Source organism: Etheostoma spectabile, chromosome 17 (assembly GCF_008692095.1).
Source record: "Etheostoma spectabile isolate EspeVRDwgs_2016 chromosome 17, UIUC_Espe_1.0, whole genome shotgun sequence".
NCBI classification, from domain to species: Eukaryota; Metazoa; Chordata; class Actinopteri; order Perciformes; family Percidae; genus Etheostoma; species Etheostoma spectabile.
Genome location: NC_045749.1, coordinates 12,994,526 through 13,017,130, shown reverse-complemented (window position 1 = coordinate 13,017,130; position 22,605 = coordinate 12,994,526). Strand labels below are relative to the sequence as shown.

The 22,605-nt window shown below is 39.3% G+C and overlaps 4 protein-coding genes across 4 annotated transcripts in view; 2 read left to right on the top strand and 2 right to left on the bottom strand.

The window, feature by feature from the left end:
- The window catches only part of morn4 (MORN repeat containing 4), a 4,847-nt gene extending 2,719 nt beyond the window's left edge, over positions 1 to 2,128 (top strand). Inside the window, 3 exon segments of the mRNA XM_032541269.1 lie at positions 1 to 21; positions 103 to 212; positions 310 to 2,128. The exon segment at positions 1 to 21 is cut by the window's left edge and continues 5 nt beyond it. Coding sequence (XP_032397160.1) covers positions 1 to 21; positions 103 to 212; positions 310 to 458 — 280 coding nt within the window. The 3' untranslated portion in view covers positions 459 to 2,128.
- A 512-nt stretch (positions 2,129 to 2,640) lies between these two features.
- Positions 2,641 to 7,057, bottom strand: ankrd2 (ankyrin repeat domain 2 (stretch responsive muscle)). Its single transcript, XM_032541268.1, has 8 exons — positions 6,987 to 7,057; positions 6,812 to 6,882; positions 5,944 to 6,051; positions 5,757 to 5,855; positions 5,520 to 5,618; positions 5,275 to 5,373; positions 5,082 to 5,180; positions 2,641 to 4,224 (listed from the first exon to the last, which is right to left on the bottom strand). Exons 2-8 carry the CDS (start codon positions 6,878 to 6,880, stop codon positions 4,129 to 4,131), a joined length of 669 nt encoding a protein of 222 aa, XP_032397159.1. The 5' UTR covers positions 6,881 to 6,882; positions 6,987 to 7,057; the 3' UTR covers positions 2,641 to 4,128.
- Positions 7,058 to 7,725: 668 nt separating this feature from the next.
- On the top strand, positions 7,726 to 10,772 carry st3gal7 (ST3 beta-galactoside alpha-2,3-sialyltransferase 7). Its single transcript, XM_032541267.1, has 8 exons — positions 7,726 to 7,849; positions 8,093 to 8,258; positions 8,335 to 8,461; positions 8,546 to 8,883; positions 9,092 to 9,278; positions 9,423 to 9,563; positions 9,908 to 10,057; positions 10,154 to 10,772. The coding sequence occupies exons 2-8, from the start codon at positions 8,110 to 8,112 to the stop codon at positions 10,259 to 10,261; spliced, it is 1,200 nt and encodes a 399-aa protein (XP_032397158.1). The 5' UTR covers positions 7,726 to 7,849; positions 8,093 to 8,109; the 3' UTR covers positions 10,262 to 10,772.
- On the bottom strand, positions 10,638 to 21,521 carry hps1 (HPS1 biogenesis of lysosomal organelles complex 3 subunit 1). Its single transcript, XM_032541266.1, has 18 exons — positions 21,193 to 21,521; positions 17,614 to 17,762; positions 17,379 to 17,513; positions 16,817 to 16,959; positions 16,624 to 16,732; positions 15,451 to 15,611; positions 15,213 to 15,315; positions 15,021 to 15,105; positions 14,852 to 14,910; positions 14,566 to 14,733; positions 14,211 to 14,390; positions 13,532 to 13,608; positions 13,303 to 13,440; positions 13,048 to 13,113; positions 12,739 to 12,883; positions 11,537 to 11,650; positions 11,335 to 11,417; positions 10,638 to 11,251 (listed from the first exon to the last, which is right to left on the bottom strand). Exons 2-18 carry the CDS (start codon positions 17,728 to 17,730, stop codon positions 11,089 to 11,091), a joined length of 2,046 nt encoding a protein of 681 aa, XP_032397157.1. The 5' UTR covers positions 17,731 to 17,762; positions 21,193 to 21,521; the 3' UTR covers positions 10,638 to 11,088.
- Positions 21,522 to 22,605: the final 1,084 nt, after the last annotated feature.

Below are 22,605 nucleotides of genomic sequence, written 5' to 3'. Positions count from 1 at the left end.
TCTCTTTACAGATGGATCCAGGTGTGTGAGCCAAAAAGGAGGAAAGTTTTATCCTCAATCCAAAGTTTCAAATGACACCCTGCTCTCTTTTCAATGTATCAGGTACGAAGGAGAATTTGCACATGGAAAGTTTCAAGGCGTGGGAGTCTTCAGTCGATACGATGGCATGAAGTTTGAAGGAGAATTCAACGATGGACGTGTTGAGGGATATGGTAAGCTTGTTGTTACACCACTGGAACCGTTTGTCCATCAGGATGTCAGTATTATCTCTCTGTGGTTGTTTAGAATGTCCTGTGTCTGTGCCTTCAGGGCTATTGACGTTCCCAGATGGAGCTCATGGTGTCCCACGAAACGAGGGTTTGTTTCAAAGCCACAAGCTGCAGAAGAGAGAGAAGTGTCCAGGAGTGGTGCAGCGTGCACAGGCTTCAGCCTCCAACGCTCGCAGTCTGGCACTTTGACTGTCTTGGACCCTGGAGGAGACACGGTCAGGGTTCTAGCACCTTTCAGGAGGGCCTCAGGGATGTGTTCTCATATACTCCTCTCCAGCTCTTCTCACTGTCTTTTTCTCTTTTTCCACCATTACGCTCTTTAATTTTTTTTTCTGCATCTTCCTTGCTTAGCCTTCACAGTGGCTTGGAATGCACATGCAATTTGGCCAAACAATGGCCTTCAATATCACTGACTTGAAATGCACAACACCATGAAGCACACCTTTAACTTCACAGGTCTTGTAAACATCCAATGCTGCTGGTTTTCCCGGGTTCTAATTCTTGTAACCATAAACAGTGTCTTAGTGGGTTTTTTTAGTTTTTTTTTTTAGAAAGGTTAGCTTTCATATATCAAACAACAGAATATGGGAGACCTCTTGTTACCATGTTATTGCACATCTGGTACTCAAAGCGCTTTTTCTTCTCCTTCATTAGGAGTAGGTGTGAAGTTAGTCTCTATGTTGAAGACTTTAGCCACTAATTAGATCAATTCACCTTAAAATAAATGATGCAATTCATTACAACAGAGTGGTACTTAAAGGTACCCTATGGAGTTTTTGACGCCTGGTACTGCAAGCTCGGAAACGTGGATCTAGTTTAAAAAAAAGAAATGTACATGTTTTATAAGTAAGGAAACATTCAACATATTAGTCAGCCCTTAAAGATACACAATGCAACGTTGTTTATTTACAAAAACACTCTACAGGGACCTTTCCGATTTTGTCTCAGTTAACAGTGCTGCTGAAAACTTTATCTCTGCATGCAATTTGTCACTAGTATTTCTCATTTGAGAAGATCTGTTTTCATGTCACGTTTGCCTTAATGACATTTTGGTAAAAGAGTTTAGTTTCAGGGTGTCCCTCTGAAAATGAGATGACACAGTTCCATCTCCTTCCCTCCCCCTCTGCATCATACGTATGTCATAAGGTGTCTGTCTATCATCTTAATACATTTGAGGGCTGTTTGAAAATTGCCTTCACTCTAAGGGACACGTAACTAAGCTGGTGCTGAGTCTTAGCTCTCATCACTCTCAAGTCCAGCAGCTCTGCCCCCTCTAATAAACCTCCCTCTCTCAGTGGAAATCACAGGAGAGGAGATTTAACTCTGCTGGATAATTCACTTATGTTTCCCCCTGAACAACCTGAAAGACTTAAATGAGTCACCAGTGTGGACATCCTTAAAGTTGTTAAATAATCCTAATTAGATGCATTTGATTAGGGACATAGATCTTAATTGAGGACGCTGAATGAATGATTTAGTTGACAAGATGTACATTTAACAATATGTAAGTATATGTGCTTTTCTGTGAGATGTATACATATTAGTGTCATTGCTTGTGTTTGTTCTGACCTTTACAAAAAATGGTGTTACTGAGTTATGTAAGACAGTAGTTAAGTATTTTGAGAAATGTATTAACCACATAGATCAAAGTTAGTCTGTGATTACAAATGAATTCAGCGCACTTGAATAGTTAATAGGCCTTACAGAGCATTTGTAGATGTGGCTTGTCTAGGGTGGCTAATGTAGAAATGCAACCAAAGACAATCAAATGATATTACAGGTAAGAAAGCCTGGAACATTCAACAGAAGTTGCATGTGTCATTTCTTACAGCTGGGCAATAAAGACAGACCAATAAGGACAAATCCACCTGGGGCTTTAGTGTGCAAGAAAAACAAAAGCACTGAAGATTAAGCAGTGATCTGATATGTGATTTTGTTGTAAATATTCATGGAGTCTCTAGCCTGGATTATTGCAGTTACTGACTCAATTTTATATTCTATGAGGGAGAAAAAAAATCAATACTCAATGAACATGAACGTATACTGCTGCTTCCTTTAAATATCTCCTTGAAGGTAACATTAGAAAAGCAGACCAGTAGCACATCTCTAAGCACACAATGGCACTTTAATGTTGGCTGTATGTGCAAAGTGTAATAACCTGTATTTCAGATCATGTAATTGTATTTTTCCTTTCTGCTGTTTTGGAGACAACACCTGCTCAAACCTTCTTCGCCTGCACATGTCTGCCTGAGTGGATTTGAATTCACACAAATTCCACATATATTTCCAACTGGAAACAAATGGTGCTTTAAAAGAAAATGTGCCTGTCCAGACTTTCACCTGTCCTGGAAAATAACATTGCCATTGTTACTTTTTTTTAGTAACAATATAATGCTCTTAGATAAAGTGCTCTTAGATAAGACTACTGCACAGTATCCCCTCATTATCCTAGAATAGGTCTGAGTATGTATTGCCTAGGTGGTAATCTGTTTAATAAAGCCTTGTGTTGAGAAAAAAACATGCTTTTCATTGCGCTTGGACACAGTATCATTAAGTATTTCTGATCTTGTAACACAATGGCTTTAGATGTGTCAAATTTGCAACAGTAGGGAGTAAATTTAACCATTTCATAGATAAACAGGTTCCTCTGGTTTTTGGCTTGCCACATAGCAGAAGCCTCCAGTTTTCCCATCCCCCTTCAAATTCTACACCACTCCAGCCCTCAGCAACAGCACAGCGGCATACTGCTTGTATCTCACATGGAATTGAAAACAACAGAACTACAGCTGTAAAACATATATGAGTGCAAGAGATTTAATCTTTCTGATCCATGAACCATATAACATTGACGATATGCCGTAATATATCTGTTTGGGTCAGGTTGACAACATAAATGGCAACACTGTCTGTCACATAGTTTGTATAACCTTGTATTGTACATGGTACGTGTCTCCACTAAAGTCCATGACAGTTACACAGCCGTGCTTCTAACAGGAAATACTGTGCATTGCTGATAATGTATCTGATATGTCATCTACAATAAACACATTGGTTTTTAACAGAAGACAGTAACTGCATGCTTTTCAAAACTGCATTTACATTGTGAATAATGCCATAGTAGCAGAATATTTGTTGAACAAAATGTGCTTACAAATTGAATGGCTGCGTGTGAAATGACTAACTGTACATAAAGAACTACATTGCAAGCAGTGGAGCAAGCTGTTGCTATTCCGTTTTGAGTGACCAACCTCCCCCAGGAACATATGAGCCACTGATGATAGAAGGAAAAAATGTCCTCTGAGCTCCCCTTGAATCCCTGACTTTAGCAGGGGCATACCGGCCATTTCTGCTATCGTCAGCTGACGTCTCAAACGCAGTGCTACTGTGTGCTCTGGCCTTGTCTGTTGCCCCAATAAAACAAGGACCTCTTGATGTAATGTATATTGAAATGTAGCTTCTGCACAGCAATATCTATTAATAATATTAAACTTCCAAAGGCATCGCTAATCAGATGTGAAACATCCATGAGTGATCCTCAGATCATAAAGCTCTTTAGAAGTCATCAAACATCAAATGCCAAAGCTTGGAAAAAAGGATTTGAGAAATTCTTCTCATTTGTATGTTTTTGTCTCCTTTTTTAAGATAATCAGATAATTTGGATTTTGTCACATCCAAGCTGACATATAGTGTCAAGAGTTCAGTGTGATCTCAGAGGATTAACCACCATGCCCTGGAAAGGATTTTGTTAGTGAACACATATAATGCATATACTCAAGTATGATGTACACAGACCCACAGTGATAGTTATAGAAATGGATGTTATTAAGAATATACTGTGAGTAGATGTACAGCTTTAGAACTATCTTGAGGTGTTTTCGGGTCCCACCTCCCTCTGGAGGGTCTCCATGATGTCAAACTGCCATTGTTTTAACTGCTGCATTGCGGTCACTCCCTCCTGTAACATAGTTCATACTGTCAGTTTGTTAGCGAGGAGTCATATTGTATGTACTATGTTGAGATATGAGCCACAGCATGTGCAATCAATAAGTAATCTTTAAAATAAATAGTTTGGCATTTTGGGAAATAAGGGTTATTTGCTTTCTTGTTGAGGGTTGGATGAGAAAATCGATACCACTCTCATGTCTTTTTTTTTTTTTAAACCTGTCCTGCCTTGCAGTCTGTTATACAGCCTGAGGAGCTGAATACCTTGTTGTGCCCAACAGATTTTTTTTCTTTAAAAAGAGAGTTTTAATGTACTCCTTTGTCTGTTTTATTATTTATTAATGATTTGTCACCGGGCGGCTGTGAGGCTACATGCAGCAGCTTATCTTTTTCTTGGGTTAGCTTAGCATAAAGACTGAAAACACAGGGTTCAAAGGTAACACAATCTATCTACCAGCACCTAAAAAGCTTACTAATTAACAGTTTATATCTTCTTTATTTAATCTGCCAATGAACTCAAGTTTTAAAATGGACCAGATGCCACCAACTAACAGAGTCTTGAGGATGTGCAGGGCCAATAAATAGTCCAGCACACATCCCCTCGTAAAACAGCAAATTTACTTTTTTATACTTTGGTTCTTATTTGCATTAGAAAATGACATATAACATGTTAATTACTGAGCTTCATCTATTTACCCCTGTGTCCAGTCTTTGTGCTAAGCACGAACTAATGTACTGATATGAGCATGAGATTAAAAAACTCGGGGAAAAAAAGGCAATTTATGTAAGCATATTCTCCAATATGTCAAACTATTTCTTTAAAATCATCTTTGAGTAACCTACACATTCACAACAGGTAGAAAAACTCACATGATTTTGTATTTTTGTGTCAGCCCCTGCAACTATGAGCAGCTTCACTATCTTGTATCTGTTGAGACGCACAGCATCATGCAAGGCTGTGTCCCCTTCCTTGGAGTACCAGCCCAGGAAAGAGAAACAGTTTTTTATTACCAACAGAAAGTATTATAGAGATGATGAAACACACAGTTGAGCTGCTGCCTACCCTGTCCCTGGAGTTGATTTTGGCACCACAGGAGAGCAGGTACTCCACAATGGCAGTGTGGCCTGTTCTTGTGGCCACATGCAGAGGAGGGCTGTACAACTGCAATGTGAACAATGACATACACTGTGACTGTGAGAAACACATACAGGACTAACTGCATATCAGTATAACACCTACAGTAAGTATGCAAATACACAAATATAAGTCCCGGTATAAATTTAGACACAAATAAAATGCTCATTCACCTTATCTCTAACATCCAGGTCAGCCCCGTGGCTCTTAAGGGCTTTGACAACATTCAAGCTTCCCCCTCTGCAGGCCCAGTGAATGGCCCTGGAGCCCAGCTGAAACAGTAGGATGGCCACATTCTATTAATAGTGCTCACTTCAGGCCACTAGAGGCTGGAGCTTTAGTGAGTGAAGATAATCTCAACCAATCTCATCATCATCTTTGCAAACAAGCTATGAGCCTGCACATCTTACTTGGTCTTCAAAGTTGATATCGGCTCCCTTTTCTAAAAGCATTTGGACAACTGCAGTGTGTCCTTCCAGAGAGGCGCGGTGTAATGCTGTCCTCTTCAACTGGAATGTTGAAATATTTTATAAGTAGAAATGACTTGTAGTATGTTTTAAGTGTATCTGGTTTACTTCCACAGCAGGGAGAGCATACCTCATCATGGACATTAGGGTTCCCACCATCAGCCAGATACTTGTCTATTACAGTCAGTTTGCCTTGACTGGCTGCATTCATGAATTCTGCAGTATCCATAGACCCTATCTGTAACACACACACACACACACACACACACACACACACACACACACACACAGGGACAGGATAAAGACACATATTCAATTTTGATATCTCTGTTTTGCACATGAAGAAGGTTTCTGAAAGTTGGAACTAACCATTGAGATTTCCACAGACTCCCTGGGTGAGGATGTTTTTTGAGCTTCTTTTTCCTTTTGCAGGAATTCTCTCCTCCACTCAAGTCATGTATTTGAATGGCAAAGCGTATGAACTAATAATAACACTAATGAAAATAATAATAATGCCTTTTGTTATATAGCGCTTTTTTAAAGACACTACAGAGTTTAAAAAAAATATTTTTTGAAACTCTGGGAAAGAAACGTATCTAACTAGCAATTTAACATAGTGGTCCTTGATTGTGTTTTTGTGTTTTTCAGTGTATCCGCAGATGGATGTTAAAGTAGGCTGACAGACATTTCATCCTCATGTTCTGAGCTTAACTTTAATGCTAGCATGTTTTTTGGGGGATTTAACAGCTCATTAATTCACATCTTCATATAAAATAGTTTATTCACAAATTAGGGCTCTTCAAATTGTGATATTGTGTTATCAGTAACTTTATATCAAGTATTATATACAATCTGCTGTGCTCGGGAAATAAATCTCCCTATTGGTGAGTGCCTAATGATTATCATTCTAGGAGCCAAACATAATCTGAAATACTGTGATGTTAATGTAAAATCTTTACAAATGCCATTTTGTAAACATTAGTATTTCTTTTACCTACCTGATCTTTCTTTTCAATTGCTGTTTTATGGTCCATCACATTGGCTGGCCACTGCACAACTGCTTCCATCTCTGTTTGATACAAAGACACAAAAAAGATAAAATAGTCAATAATTTTGAACAGGTGAAGCTCTTTTTTAACTTGAACTAATAATCTTGAGTAAAATCTGACAGACCGTGTGTCACTTTATACAGAAGCGCTGCAAGCCCAGTGGCTTCCTGGCTGGAATGCCGGGTTCATGGTGGGACATTGTGTAACGCCATCAAACAGGTGTGTGTTCACTTTTGTGTGCTTGCCAGCATTACAATCTCCCTTTCCCTCTCTCTTTCTGTCACACACACACACATGCAAGGTTGCTCACTCACTCACTCACTCACTTACTCACTCACTCACTCACTCACACTTGTACACAAGTACATGCAACCCTTCAGGCATGTCAGGCCCGGGTTAAAGATGAGGGTACATTTCCACAAGCTACTGGTTTTACTCACTCCTGTTGCTGCAACAGTGCGTACCTCTCTTCGCAGGAGTACATCACTCATAAACACACAGTTTTGGGGGATTATTTTATTTATAAAGGTTCCCTTACTCCCAAGTAATAGCTTGTAAATACTAGTTTGATAGCACACCAACAGTCAATCACTGTCCAGCCCCAACATTAGTATTTTTCCCAATTATTTTATAGGTATATGAGACTGAACACACATACAGTAGATAAAACAATTATTGTGTTAGAGTATCAAACCATTAAGGTGTCATCCAGTGTGTCTGTATCATGTTTCTCTCACACTCAATGTGTTTTCTGGATACTTCCCCCTTTTCTTGCTAACATTTCACACACACGCTAATTCACAACCTGCCAATGTGTGACTGTGTGACATGTTAATGGTTAACCTGTGTTTTGAGGGAAGTGGCAGAGTTCAGTGGATTAGGCAGCAGCAGCCATTTTAGCTGCACAGGACACTGTTCTTCTCTCAAGCATGGAGCACAGACGAGCTGACAGCTAACCATCATCATCATCAACTTAACCATTTGGCTGTGAGTTATATTGTTCATATTACTCAATTGATATTCCTCTTGACAATTTAGTCTGTAGACACAATTTAAATAGACAGTGTTGAAAAAAAGGTAATATGGTACTCTAAGCTCTATAAATACTGTCACATTGCTATTAGTAGAGTTTGTCTTTACTATAGAGAGAAGCAATGTTAGTTCATGGCATTTTTGTTTTAAAATGATTGAGTTTATAATCACTACTGTGGTTTTAAAAACGTGTTTCAAGTGGAAGCACAGGTGCCATGGTGACGCTGAATCACTTGAGTGTCGAGGACCCAGACGATGGTTCTCCACTGCTGCCTGAGGCTGCGGAGGTTGCAACACCAACGCCTGTCTTTCACAGACAGCGAGTGATCACAAAAACCGAGTCAAGGGAATTTTTCCTCACTAGGTACGTTTCTACAGGTACTGTTTTTATTTGTTGGACCTGTTATTGAATGGTTTTGTCTTTTTTCTCTGCTGTTTAGGAGTGAGAACCTTGCCTTCAGTCTGGTGCTGCTGATCGGATGTTACTCAGCTGTTCTGATTCCTGCATATCTCCCCTTGGATAAAGTGGCAAATTTCAGAGATGACACCCAACTTCCCAAAGATCTGGTATGCATACACAACTTAGTGATCATTTTGGATCATTTGATTTACTCTTACCAAACCTCTCTCTATGTTTGCCCCTTTCCTCAGGTCTTACTAAATCGGTCAGCCTCCCTGCTGTCGGGCCCCTGTCAGCCTCGGTGGTGTCTGGACCACCTCAAGCCCCTTTCGTGTTCTGCAGGCCTCCTAGACATACCTGTGTTTGTGCAGAAGGACAGGCCTGTGTCCTGGGATTTGTCCCCACCTCTGGGGCTCCAGGGCAGCGAAAGTCATCTGGCCCAGGCTCTTGCATCTCTGCCTCAGCCTGGCATGCCTCCATCACTGAGGAGTGAAGGCAGCTGCAGGCGATGTGTGGTGGTGGGCAATGGAGGGGTTCTTCATGGCAGCCATCTCGGATCAGATATAGATCAGTATGACATCATTATCAGGTATGTGCACCATTGTCAGACTAACACGAGTGGAGGATATCTTTCTAGTGTGATAGACTGTAGTGGCTATTTTTAACCCGTGCTGATGGACTTTTTCCACACAGGCTGCAATTTGTATGAGGTTAAGGAATAAGGCTTGAAGAAAAAAAAGCACTTTATCGGTAAAACATAATCAATTTCATTCATACATTCTCATTTGTGTGACCAGGCTGAATAATGCTCCAGTGCCTGGCTTTGAAAAAGACGCTGGTTCCCGCACAACCATCCGCCTGCTATATCCAGAGGCAGCACCTCACTCTTCAAACGAATATAAAAAGACCACCATGGTTGCTTTGGTGGTCTTTAAGAGCCTGGACCTGGACTGGCTCACTTCTGTCATCACCAAACAGCCTCTGGTAGGCTTACATCACAGGAACCATTGCACACAGAAATGGGGTATTACATAAGCTAAGATTGTTGAAGCCAGTCATGCAGCAATAACAGTATCACACCATCATGCCTCACATGCTCGCCATATCCTGTGTGTGTTTTTTTAATAGAGCTTCTGGTCCAAAATGTGGTTCTGGAGGGAGGTGGTGGATGATATTCCCCTGACACCAGAGAGCTTCAGGATCCTCCATCCAGAGATTATTTATAAGACAGGACAAGTTCTACAGAAATATGCTCTGAAACAGGGAAACGTGAGTTCTAACATGCTTTGCTCATGCTTTGATGTATGCTTTCATACAAGACTGCATGCAAACAGGAATCCAAGAACAATCACACAACTGGGTGGTCTAACGTGTCCTGAATAACATATGGATATGCCTGGCTCAGACGTGTATTGACTTTGCTATAAGCCTAGGAATTAAGGGAGCAAAAAATGAGCAAACACAACCTTCAGTTTAAGAGGCTAACAGGTACATCCTTTTACCCAATGCCCGTTATAATGGGTACTTCCCATAAAACAAAATAATAATGAGTAATTGGTGCTCATGCTGGTTGAAAAAAAATTGACTAAAAAGCATTTTCTCCCCTCAAGTAGATGGTGCCAACACTAGGTGCAAGTGCGGTGGTGATGGCTTTGCAGCTGTGTGACCATGTGAGCCTGGCAGGGTTTGGGTACGACATGCAGCACCCAGGTGCCAGACTTCACTACTATGAGACCATACGCATGGAGGCAATGAAGGCTCAAGTAAGTTTAGATTACCACAGTGATACACATTTTTAAGGCTCACAAACCTCATTTTTTTGATTTAATATGTATGGCATTTTTATTATCATCATTCAGGTGGTGCATGATGTAAGTGCTGAGAAACTCTTTCTGAGGGACCTGGTGGCTGCAGGAGCTGTGTCTGACCTCACAGGAGCTCTGAGTCAGCAGTGCAGAGGCAGATAATGTACTGAATTCTACATGGACTCCTATTTACTGTCTACCTTTGTGGAGTTCTCCATCACTGTGCCCTGCTGGAAGAACCCTACCCAGCCAAGACTGACTTTTAAAAATGCTCACAATCCCCAGGGTTGACTGACGAGTGAGCCAATTAAAGGTTAGACAATCTCATGATTGGTGAGACTAACCTTAGCATAATTTGTTTACAGTCAATGAACGTATTACATCACCAGTTATTATATATCATATGAATGAATAATTGTGCCATCATACATGGGAACACTCAGCTAATGACTGGGTTTTGTCAAATGAATGTAATGGTCAATGGTTCAAATAGTGTCATTTCAATTCTGCTTACAATGACTCAATAAACAAGTGAAAGTGAGACATATTTATTGTCTCCAAAATAGAATCTATATTAAAAGGGAGACATACAGTAATTGCATGTTTCATTCATACAAGTTATGACACTAGCAGTAGTAAAGGCAACAATGGGCAGTATCTGCATTTATAAAAACTGATCAGCTGAAAATATTACAAAGTGAAAACAATACAGTATTGCTATAAATAGGAAACTGATTATAAATGAATATTTAAAAATACATGAGTGATATTGCCAATATGCTTCATACAAGAGACATAAGTGCATTAGTTCACAATGGTGTTCTATTGTGCCAATCAAACATAATACACAATGAAAATAATGGAAACATGAAACGCAGGCACTGGTTACAGTCTACATCTAAATATATATAGTTATTTTTTTCAGTTCTTGGCAATAGAACAAACAAGTACCTTGGCTAGTGTGACTCAGTTCAAGTGTGTAGGTTTGTCTACAGCAGTGGGTTGCGCGACGGCTCCCACAGTTTGCTTGCCAGCTGTCTGCAGTGCTGGAGGATGATCTCAGTGGGGATGACCCCCAGGTGAACTGTCAGCAGCTCGTAACACTTCACCACTTCACCCTGGTGATTCTTGCTATAGTACCGCAGCAGCTTCCTGCAAGACACATTACTCTTTATACTCAGCAGCACTCCCTTTTGGAATAATCACATCTCTTTCTGTCATGTGCTGTTGTTTACCTGTAGTAGTCCGAGGCAAGCATCCCAATGGGGGGAGAGTTATCAGGTAGGATGGGTATGTCCCCTGCCTCTAACTTGTACCCCTGATTGATCAGATATACAATTTATAAGATGCTGTTTTACTTAACTTTTACAGTATTCCAGGGTGCTAAATTGATTTTCATGTTATTACTGAATACTAAAATATGACATGCCAACTTACGGTTTCATTTTCAAACCAGAGGAAGTAGCAGAAGTAGAAGTCTCCGTCGCGCAATGTGACCGTGGAATAACCCTTCTGGAGATAGCGCCGTGTTGTGCTGACCAGGCTCCAAATCTTCAGGATGGATGAGTAAAGACAAAAAATGATTTAATTCAAAGATGAGCATAACTATAAACATAGTGAGCACCCAAAGGTATGCTTCAAAACTTTGGAAATCTGCTTATTTGCAGAGAGTTCTCGGTTATCTCTACAGTAACTATGTAGCTAGAGACAGTTAGCTTAGCACAAACACTGAAACGCTCACTAATATCTTGTATGTAGTTTGTTTGTTCTGTACAAAACCAAAGTGTAAAAACATCCATTTCCAGAGGTAATGTGCAGGACTATTTCTTGGCCTTGAGCAGTAACTTCCTCCAGAGACTCCACTAGTTACCTGGCAACATTTCTATGCTTTATGCTAAGCTAAGCTATTTGACTGCAGGCTACTGCTACATATTGAGAGTGATATTGACCTTCTTATAAACTTTTGGAAAGAAAAGGAATAAGCCCATTTTCGCTTGCAAATGCAAACTATTCCTTTAAGCAAATAAATTATACAACACATTTAGTCTTCTATTTGGTTATATTCTTTAACTTGTTTGTGATATATTTTAAAAATTCTACAGATGAAAGTGGCATTATGTTGTAACCTAACCAATCACATCTGGAATATTCAATTATTTAAAGCTTTAGTGCATTTCTTTTTGATATTTATGAACGTCCGTTACATTCAAGCCATACTCAAATAAGTTGCTACAAAGCTCATTAGACTATCAGCTCCACACAACTCTCTGTATTTCTCAGTATGGTTCAGAAGATTGTGGCGTCCGGTGACTTTCCTGCGCAGAAGCTTGAGTAAAGATAATTACATCTTCTGAAGAGTCCATCATGTTTTTTGTAATCCTCCGTGTCCTCCTTGCTTAGAAATAACTGTGTGAAGGGGACGTGGGGGCGTTGCACGATCCCATAATGCTTGTATCATGTGGACCCGCCCAAAGTTTTGTTGTCATTACTTACACCACTTAGAGAAACTACGCACTATAGCTTACAGAATTAAATGACTTGATAAGATGAACAGTTTCTGGTGTGCTTCCTCATCTATCAATCAACAATTTAAAGGCACACTAATTAGTTTTAAGACATGCGCTTATAGTATGCTTGACCTTGCTTTTGATGAACTGAGCCAACGGTCCCTTCCCCAGCTCAGACGTGTTGCGTTCAGTGATGTTAAGCGACGGCGCAATCATTTGGCCGGTAGATCGATCCACGCAGATAAAATGGATGAGGCCTGGGAAATCCTCCAGGTAAGTGAGATTAACTGGGTCAAGATTAATACACTTACGATAACAGTGAGTTATATTTCAAGAGTTTTCTATGTGTGTGCATGTTGTTAAAATATGCATGTACTTCCAGAAACATTATTCACACAGCATGGCATCACTGGGAGCAGGATTATTTTGCTGAAAGGATATGAAACCATGGTTATATTCCTCTTGCTTTTCACCAACAGAAAGTCCTTCCAGTCCATCAGTTTCTCTCTGGGAGAAGACAAAGAAGGAAAAACAGAAAGACAATGACAAAGAATTAAAGGGAGAGAAAGAAGATAAACATGAACAATGTAGGATGCTGTTATGTGTGTTCTAAAAACTTAAATTAAAAACTGATTCAGATTTGAAGATAGAACAATATTAATAGTGGAAAGAGATGTTTGGCTGACTGATACATACTGCACCATGGTCTGGGCTCGTTCCTGCAGACTGGTAGAAAGACGTTGAGGAATGTCAGCTTTTCCAGATTGAATGAGAAAACATTGTCGGTATATTCCACACAGCTGGGTCTTCATATTCTTACACCATGGGATAAGACTAAAAAAAAACATCAATGTAATCATTCAAAGAATCGTCCAACAGATTTGCTATGACACATTTTGGCCAGCAGAGGGCCGCAGCAGCTTACTCTCTGTTGAAGCCAGGCCCTCCTCTGGAAAAGGCTCGGTTCTTGAACTCTGTCCAGACGTTTTGTAACTGTGCAGACTAGATAGAAAATTAAAGAACAAAAGCAGATTGCATTTGTCCAGGTGCAAAAACTGAAAAGATTTTTCATATGATTAAATCACACTTCCTTTTTATAATATGCAAGGAACTGACCATTTTAGCAGAGGTAACTTTTTTTCTATTCTGTGTTTTTACTGGATCTTCAGTAGATTCATTCAAATTTAGATGGTGGTAACAAAACAAATCTTCCAACAAAAGATCATTTTGTTTTATAATTTAGAAAGGTACTCAGTATGTGCCAAGAGAAAAAAGGCACAGTTTGGAAGATGTTAAGTGTAGTTTTTTTTACAGCACCTACAGGAACTAAATGTGTTAGAATTATACATTATATTATAACTATAAAAATGGTTTCATTGTTTGTGATTAATAGTGTAATAACAAAGGTTGGCAGTTCAGTTTTATTACAGGCTGGGATAAAGTCTTTAAAACTAGAATTTAAATTAAATTATTCCTGGTTGTTATGTGTTACAAAGGATTTCCACTTGAAATTACTTTAGAATGTTAATTTACATGTTAATTTAAAAGTGGACAATTGTTGGATACACAAAATGTTGGTATTCAACAGACATAAAAACATTTACCTGTATCTCACTAGGCCCCAGGGCTTTAATGAATTTATCCAGTTTGCTTCGTATGTCATGTATAGTCGGCTGGCTTCTAGTAGCAGCAGAACCTTCTTGGCCTTCACTTAAACGCTTTTCCAGCTTGGCAAAGGCTTCCAAAAACATATACACTGACATGGCCCCAGCACTGGTAGGAATCTGACAGAGACAAAAATAGAAGCTTAAGTGGCTCAACATAGGAGCAAAGATGTTCTAGATACTGTAAACACTGCATAAAACTGTAGTTAGTAATAATAAGTCCAGATAATCATGTCACCAGCTCTGGTCACAAAACCACAACATGTACATACTGACTGCGTTGGTGTCAACAAACCTTAGTTAGCATCACAAGGCTAATGCCCGGCCACAGTGGCAAACAGTACATGGAGTGAGGCATCATGGGATACAGCCCATCTTTGAGTGAGACCTCTAAGAAGACTCTGCGAGGAGTTGAAGGGGAAGGCGGGGGAACTTCCAGAGCCTGCAAACTGTCCTCTGCCATCTGAAGACATTATTATAATATCGAGTTTTGAGGTCTCAATCAAACCAAACAAATTGGCTTATTTTGCATTCAATATTAGAAATCAGAATTAGGAATACACACTGAGATATGCTCTCACCTGGACATCCGGGTCCACAAACTCAAACACAGGAGTACTTCCTCTCACTGGTTTGTCTGCTGATGACACACACAAATGAAGACAACATACAACATACTGTTATTTTTATAATATAATTAGAGAAACAATTGACTAAATATGAATATACAAACTCTACTACACAATCCACCTGAACTGCTTGAGTCCCTGTCTGTAGGGGAGGGCTCTGGTGTGTAAAAACTGTCAGGACCAGAACCGGATGTACTCTCAACATCCTTCAGACAAACACGCAACATGCACAAAAACAGACAATAAGCAATCAGAAACAAGATGAGCAACATCTTGTGGTGGTGCTGTGTGAGCAACTGTCAGCATTTTATACCTCAGGATATGTATCATCCAGGTCTATGTTGCTAGGATACATATTCTGTGCCATGATGATGAGAGTCAGGAGGTCTGAGGTGGAGAGCGAGCTTGCATTGCGGCTAGAAGGAGCAAAGAGACAACATACTGTAAAGTGAAATCTTCAATTAATAAAAATGAAGCCTCTTCACTGACTTAGAAGCTAAAACTAACAAATAGTACAAGTAGATGTGAAAGGAGTATGGACACATCTGTACCTGGAGTAGAAGGCAAGCAGTTTGGTGTGAATCAGGATGAAGGCATGCAGCACCTCCTCTCCTGCTCTCTCTACACTGCCATTGAGCTGCTGAACTAAACGGCGCTCCAGGAACTCGATGCACTGCTCACACAGCGTGGGGTGGATCAGCCTCTCCACTGCCTGAGAGAGATAATAACAATGTTAACCATTGCTTCCATCCTAGCTGCACTGAACGGAGACGTATCTGCCCCTTAACATGTTAATGACATGTGTCTCTAATGAGAAAAAGGACTGAAAGATAGCTGGCTTGTCAAGTTCCTTTTTTTTTTTTTAGGGGTATGATTCATTAATCTAACCTAAAGATTACTTTGAATAGACACAGTACTTCTGAAATGAAAGCCTTAAAAGGGGAATTCAATCTAAATTCATATGGTCACTGCCGTTGTTTCCTGATTAGAATAAAAGAAAAATCAATAAATAAAAAATATGACCATGTCTCCATTTTTGGGACAACAACCTAAATGTTAGGTTGTAACTGGTTCACAGTAGACAGCTGTACAGACATGGAATAAACAACGGGTTTGTCATTCCTACCGAATATCTAATATTTTGTGGAGAAAAAAATGTATAGTATAATAATAATAATAATAATATTAACACCTAATTAAAAAGGAACTTTGTAGCTGTTTCTGCCATCTAGTGGTTAATGTTTTTACATCCTAACTCTGATGGAGCAATGCACCAAAAATAGTCAGGGCTTCACTAATAAATAATGTTACTCAAAAAACAAAACAAAAGTAGATAATTAAAATAGCTGTTTAACGATACCCCAAAACTGTGAGGTTGATGAAGACAAAGACAAGACACAAATATATTGTTGAGAAAGAAAGGAAAAGACTAAACACTAACACAGCACACATGAATAATAATGAAATATACCACACACACATCATAACACAAACATAATGATATGTGCATTATCATAACCCTGACAGCTCAATAATGTCTCTGGCTTATTGCATACAAGAATCCTGAGGGGACAAAGATATAAGCTTGAATCTGTATCAAGATAGAAAATCTACACTTTGCTGTAAAGCTGTGGCCTGTCCTAATATATCAACAGTCTGATGAGGGAAACATTTGCACAATAAATCTATATTTTAAACTGTATAAATTTAGCAATGCACTGCACCTCCACTAAGAAGCTCTGGTCGTTCTCTCGTAACTGGCTGTAGGTCTCCAGCAGGCTCTGGAGATGCTTCCACAGCCTTGCCCTTTGCTCCGTGTCCTGAGGACGCAGTCTGGTGACAAACACAGCTCATATATCAACTAGATGCTGTGTGTGTCTGTGCAGTATCAAGACGAAACACAACAAAATGGCTTACTCTCTCCTGAGGAGGTTACTGCTGAGGGTGACCATGCCAAACATGACATCAATCATCTTTTTCATCACATAGATCTTCCTCCTCAGATCACCCTCTCCCTCCTCCCCGTCTCCATTCACAGCAATGTAGAGACACTCATCAAACTGAGGAGGATACAAAATGACCTAATTAGCTTGCAGAGCCCCAAGAATAAAAAGTAAAGGATGGTGGTATTAAACTGTTCTCTCAGGAGTATATATTTGCAGAAGACCTAAAAGGCTGCTGAGACTGAATGGACCTGAAACATGTCACGTATACCATGTACTGCAGGACAACAAAGCCGGTTTTGATTCTTAACAAGACTCACATGACTCTTGGCTGTAACAGAGGCACAGTACTGTTACTGTTCAAGAATGCAGGAATCTGCTTTACACATGAAGGGATTTCAAAATAAGATCAAAATAAGTACTGTTTAAGAACAAAATCACATTTTTTTTATTTTTAATAGACATGGGTGGATAAACTAATGTTGGGATTGGTGCAGGCGTTAAAACAAGCTTTTATTTTGGAAGGCAGGCGCTACCTGGTGTAGGACGTAGATGTGGTTGTTTTCTGTGGTAAAGGAGGTGTAGCTGTCACACAGCCTGTCCACCATAGTGCTGCAGGAGATAATGATGGGAGCAAACAGAGTGCTGATGCTGTCCTCGAAGGCTGGAAGCTGACCATCACAAGGGAGAAAGGAAAAACAAAAAGTTATTTCAAAAGGAAGCCAGTTAAAAAGTGTATGCAAAGTATTTGTTGATCATCTTCCTCCTTACCCCGTGGCCCTCTTCTTGGGATGCCCTGTACTGCTCCTGGACATTCTGCTGAAATTCTGGGTCAGTCCACTGAAAGAGGACCTCAGCGCTCTCACTGGCTATCAGCAAACACTTCATCTGGACCACAGACACACTCCTGTCCTTCTACGCTGTAGGGATGGGAATCACCAGAGGTCTCACAAAACTATGTCATCATGGTACTTATGTCAAGATACAATATTATTGCAATTTTAAACCATGTTGCAATATTCTGCGATATATTGCAATTTATTTCAAATTTAAAAATGTCAAAGTATGTCCCCAAAAGGAAACTTTGTCAACATCTGTTTCATCTAAAAAGATGAATCTCTCTGATTGTTCATCTCACGACAGTTCTATTGCTGCAAAATGGGATTGTCAAGCAGACAAACCGTGACAAACACATATATAATAATAGATTGAAAAGTAAGGTCAGAGACAAAAATGCCATCTCCAAGGTAGAGATGTTCCAATACCAGTATGCCTAACACGCTGGTATCCAGAAGTACTGGAGTTTATGCACCAATCCGATACCACGTAATAAAGTCCCAAACTAAATCTACCTTAAAGTTATTTATTCTTTAAGTTTAGTTTAGTTCTGACATAACTGACTGTCAAACTGGAAAATAAAAGAAAGTTCTGTGGAGTTCATTGTTTATGTTTGTTCCTGTTTCACAAAGAGTTTAACCTGAGCTCGACCGACAAGAAAGACAGAAATCATATCACATCCATACAGGGATAATAGTATAAAGTTGTTAAAACATAATAAAATATCGGTATTGGATCGGTACACGGTATCGGCCAATACGCAAGTTCAGGTATCAGAATCGGTATCGGGAAGCAAAATGGACCATCTCTACTGCAAGGGATAAGAAGCTGTCATTTAAAGCAGATATAAGAGCCCACTGTACTCACTGATTTTCAATTGCACCTCAAGAGATATATTCTAATTTTTCTCAAGACCAGAGCTTTAAATGATTTATACCTGTTTGGTACTGGGTCATCTTTGGAGAGCTAATGAGATTAACCTTGATTTGATGATGAATGGGTGGCTGAGCTTTGTAAACTTGTTGCCCTCTGAAATCATCTGACTCAAAATACAAAAAACCCTCAAAAGGCTAGATGCCCTTATATAAAATCTACAATCCTTTAAATATAGTACACAGTATGTTGCACTTCTTTTTAATGAATCTTTGTAAGGTATTGGACTTAATTTACAAAAGATTTATTTATTATATTCTTTCTGTCACAGAAATGGGGAAAATGAGATTGCAACACTTCCTTAATATTGCTAACTATCAAAGTTGTGCGCGCGGCCTGACGGTCCTTTAAAATTTCTATCATGTTAACACCATATTAATATACTGTATATTTTTTTTAAAGTTAAACTCAGTATTGACATGAAGATTTTCCCCCAATAGCATCTGTAGGCCTAACTTTATGCAGTGGTTGAATGTATCTAAGTAGGCTACATTTTCTCAACTACTGTACTTAGGTCCAATTGTGAGGTACTTGTATGTCACTTGAGGTAAGGCCAGCACGAGGGAAAATATGAAGCACGAATTTTTAGCTTAGAATTGATATCACGGTTCTCTGCCGCGATTCTTTTCTCACAAAGTGTAATGTTTATTGCACACGTGAACCATGACAAAACAAAACAAATTGGCAGTACCAAACCTATTTTTTGGCACCTATAGCTCTTCACACATCACCACACAACAAGCCAGTAAACATAGAGGCTTTAATAAAGAGAAAGGAGAGCATTACAGTGCTTGGGATCACTTTAAAACCCCTTTTATAGCATGTATGTTTAAACCTTACAAATAAAGTAATAGCGTTTGTGATGGAGTCAGCTTGTAAAATTAAATGTGAATCAAAGTCATTTAAAAAAAATCCTTGATTTTATGATGATTTATTGTGCAGGCCTAGCCCAAAGTCCACCCCAAAAGGACTTACCATTTTCCAGAGAAAAACACTGTTCACAAACTGCTCCAAACAGTTCTATCGTAGTAAAGCCTTTACTTTGGACAAACGTGCGTCACTTTGTAACAAGTTATAATGCTTGCCTAGCTTCTTTGAATGGCACGTTCTTATACTCTGCTTCTAACTGGGTAGTTGTCCTTAACTAGCTACTGTGCGAGAACAAAATGTTCGACTCCCAACAAAGATGGAACACAAGTGAGAATTTTTAGTAGTTGGACAAAACAAGCATTGTGGTGGTGTCATCTTGGGCTCTGAGAACTTGTCATGACTTTTAAAAAAAAAATGTACCATCCAAACAACCAATGATTAAAGTTTTAGTGAGTAACTTTTGTGATATTTATGAATCTGCGTTACATTCCAGCCATTGCCAAATGAGTTGCTACAAAGCTAATTAAAACTATCAGCTCCACACAACTCTCTGTATTTCTCAGTATGGCTATGTTCAGAAAATTGTGGCGTCCGGTGACTTTCCCGCACATAGGCTTGAGTTAGAGATAGCTACCTCTTCTGAAGATTTCATCTTTTTTTTTTTTATCCTGCGTGTCCTCCTTGGTTACTAGCATCTGTGTGAAGGGGGCGTGGGGGCGGTGCGCGGTCAGGTAAAGCTTCTGTCATGTGGATGCGCCCACAGTTTTGTCGTCATTACTTAGAATTCCTTATGTGGGCGACAGAAACTACGCACTATAGCTTTGAGTACACAAATGTTGAAATGATTAATGCCCGCCCCTTGTACCTGTTCAGCCAATTAGTTCAACTCTGCGTCCTTTTGGGGCTCTGAGCTGTCTCCATCTTTCAAATACATCTCCAATATTGACCCAGGGCTTGTTACGTCTTCTGTCACGCAACTGTTAGAAACATGCCGTTTCTTTTAGGTTTGCTTTATTGACCTTGTTATTTGTTTGCTGCTTTTATGGCTGAAGGCTACTAACGTTACAGCTGTAGCGTGCTGGGTTTTCGTTTTTACACATGTACATCTGGCAACCCGGCCTGGCTGTCAAACTGGGCAGTTGATAACAACACACAGGCCACAACACAAAACAGAAATTCCGAAACGAACGGAAATTTCAACAAGAAGAAAATACTGGCATTAGCATTGTTGTCAGAAAAGATAGTATTTCAACTTTGTATGTTTCCTTAATACTTATTACAAATATATTACATATTGGACCATATTAAGTGACACTTTCAAAGCAGGACTTTCGATGCAAGTGACATAGTATTTGTAATAGGCTATGTTAGCCTATTTTTACTTAAGTAAAGATGAAAAATAAAGAAGAAGAAGTAGTAAAGAATGTGAATATTACCTCCAACACTGTTTTTACTGTGGGGGTAGATAGGTCTGGCAATGACTACCACTGACTATATGAGCCTGTATGTAGGTTTATTGCAGCTGAAGCTGAACAATTAAATATTCGTTGTTTATCGTCTGAAGCTCCGGTCCTTAATTATACATCCGGTGTGTTACCTACAGCCTGAAGTTACTTCCCCATACCAAACTCTTAACTTCATTGATGCACGCGGACTGTCCATGTAGAGAACAAATGCATGGTTATCATAGTGCATATAGTCACAACTCACTCAGTGTTTCCTGCGACGGAGGATCCCAGCATCTCAGTCCAGTGTCTCGGTTGTCCAAAACCTCCGCTGAGCTGAGCTCGCGGCTGCTGTCTCAGCCCTGAGCCTGCTTCCTTCTACCACCGCTGCTGCGTCGGATGTGACACCACCAGCAGGAAGTTTGCGCTGATATGAAAACAAAGATATCAAGCTGTCGAGGAGCTGTCCTTGTACGTCTGCTCAGAGTTCGTAGTAAATGCGGAACTTCTTATCAATGAGTTGCCCTTCTCGAGGAACCTGGTGATCGGAGAAGCAGGAAACAATCACGTGCATTTGCCTGAAGTGGGCACGTGACTGAGAGGCTGTGGCGTTTGGTATTTGTGGAATGCAGCTTAATAGGTTGGATTGGCATAATAAAGACATGTAGTTGGAACACAAAACACAGCAAAATCTGGAAACACCACTACTGGAAAAAAAAAAAAAAACATTTACATTTATTACCATAGTTAAAGTGGAACAATATGAACAGCACAATAATACAATATTAAGGCTTGTGGGCTGGATATTATTCACACAAACATCGTATTCAATAAAATATTAAATAAAATAATTACAGTTAATTGCTTACATTTTTCCTACAACATCCATGGAACTGAATACATTAAAAAGTCAAAGCACCCAGCTCACAAATGTACACATTTATGGTGTTTTTAAGGTAATTGTTATTATTATTATTATTATTACTACTATTATTATTATTATTATTATTAGTATTATTGTTGTTATATACAGATAAGAACTTAACAATACCCTATAAACTAGCCAAGCCTTCTTTTCTTTCCGAGCATCACATTAATGGAATATAGTAGGCTATGACAATTAATTAATTAATTAATATTAAAATTATTTATTTAAGTGTAATGTTAGGAAATGGCTTATTGAGAACCAACAATGTCAACACCTATGCTATTATCTACCTTTAACATGACTCATACTGTACCTGTATCATTTGGATTGTGTCCACTGATGTTTTCACGTAACTTGGGGACATTTACATTTGTTTGAATGTTGATTAATGTGCATTGTCCCTTTTCCAAATAAAGTATTATTAAGAGAGCAACTTGTAGCAGACATACATTACATGTATTCTGCATGTACACAAATACACACTCACCAAACACCAGGCTGTTTCTCAGAGAATGTTTTGATGGCTACAACAAATCTGTGTTGTATCACAATATTCAACACAGATTGTATGCTTTGCTTTTGAGCAGAGCAAAGTAACATAAATATTTATCTTTTATTAACCTTGCTTGGGTCAAAAATGGTGCAAAATGCCAAGAGACTTCTACGTTGTGGGCCAAAGTCTAATCTAATCCATCAGTTTTCTGGGATTCCAGCATTCATGGAAGTCTTATTTAAGCTGACTCCTGTATA

Excerpts from the sequence above, each read along its gene's own strand:
- ankrd2 (XM_032541268.1), bottom strand. The coding sequence starts at position 6,880 with ATGGAAGCAGTTGTGCAGTGGCCAGCCAATGTGATGGACCATAAAACA. Across the intron at positions 5,181-5,274 it reads AAATCAACTCCAGGGACAGG|GAAGGGGACACAGCCTTGCA; the intron begins GTAGGCAGCAGC and ends TGGTACTCCAAG. Across the intron at positions 4,225-5,081 it reads ACACAAAAATACAAAATCAT|GAGGGAGTGACCGCAATGCA; the intron begins GTGAGTTTTTCT and ends ACTATGTTACAG.
- hps1 (XM_032541266.1), bottom strand. The coding sequence starts at position 17,730 with ATGAAGTGTTTGCTGATAGCCAGTGAGAGCGCTGAGGTCCTCTTTCAG. Across the intron at positions 15,612-16,623 it reads ACCAGAGCTTCTTAGTGGAG|GCAGTGGAGAGGCTGATCCA; the intron begins GTGCAGTGCATT and ends TATCTCTCTCAG. Across the intron at positions 14,734-14,851 it reads TTGTGGACCCGGATGTCCAG|ATGGCAGAGGACAGTTTGCA; the intron begins GTGAGAGCATAT and ends TAATGTCTTCAG.
- st3gal7 (XM_032541267.1), top strand. The coding sequence starts at position 8,110 with ATGGTGACGCTGAATCACTTGAGTGTCGAGGACCCAGACGATGGTTCT. Across the intron at positions 8,884-9,091 it reads CAGTATGACATCATTATCAG|GCTGAATAATGCTCCAGTGC; the intron begins GTATGTGCACCA and ends TTGTGTGACCAG. Across the intron at positions 9,279-9,422 it reads TCATCACCAAACAGCCTCTG|AGCTTCTGGTCCAAAATGTG; the intron begins GTAGGCTTACAT and ends TTTTTTTAATAG.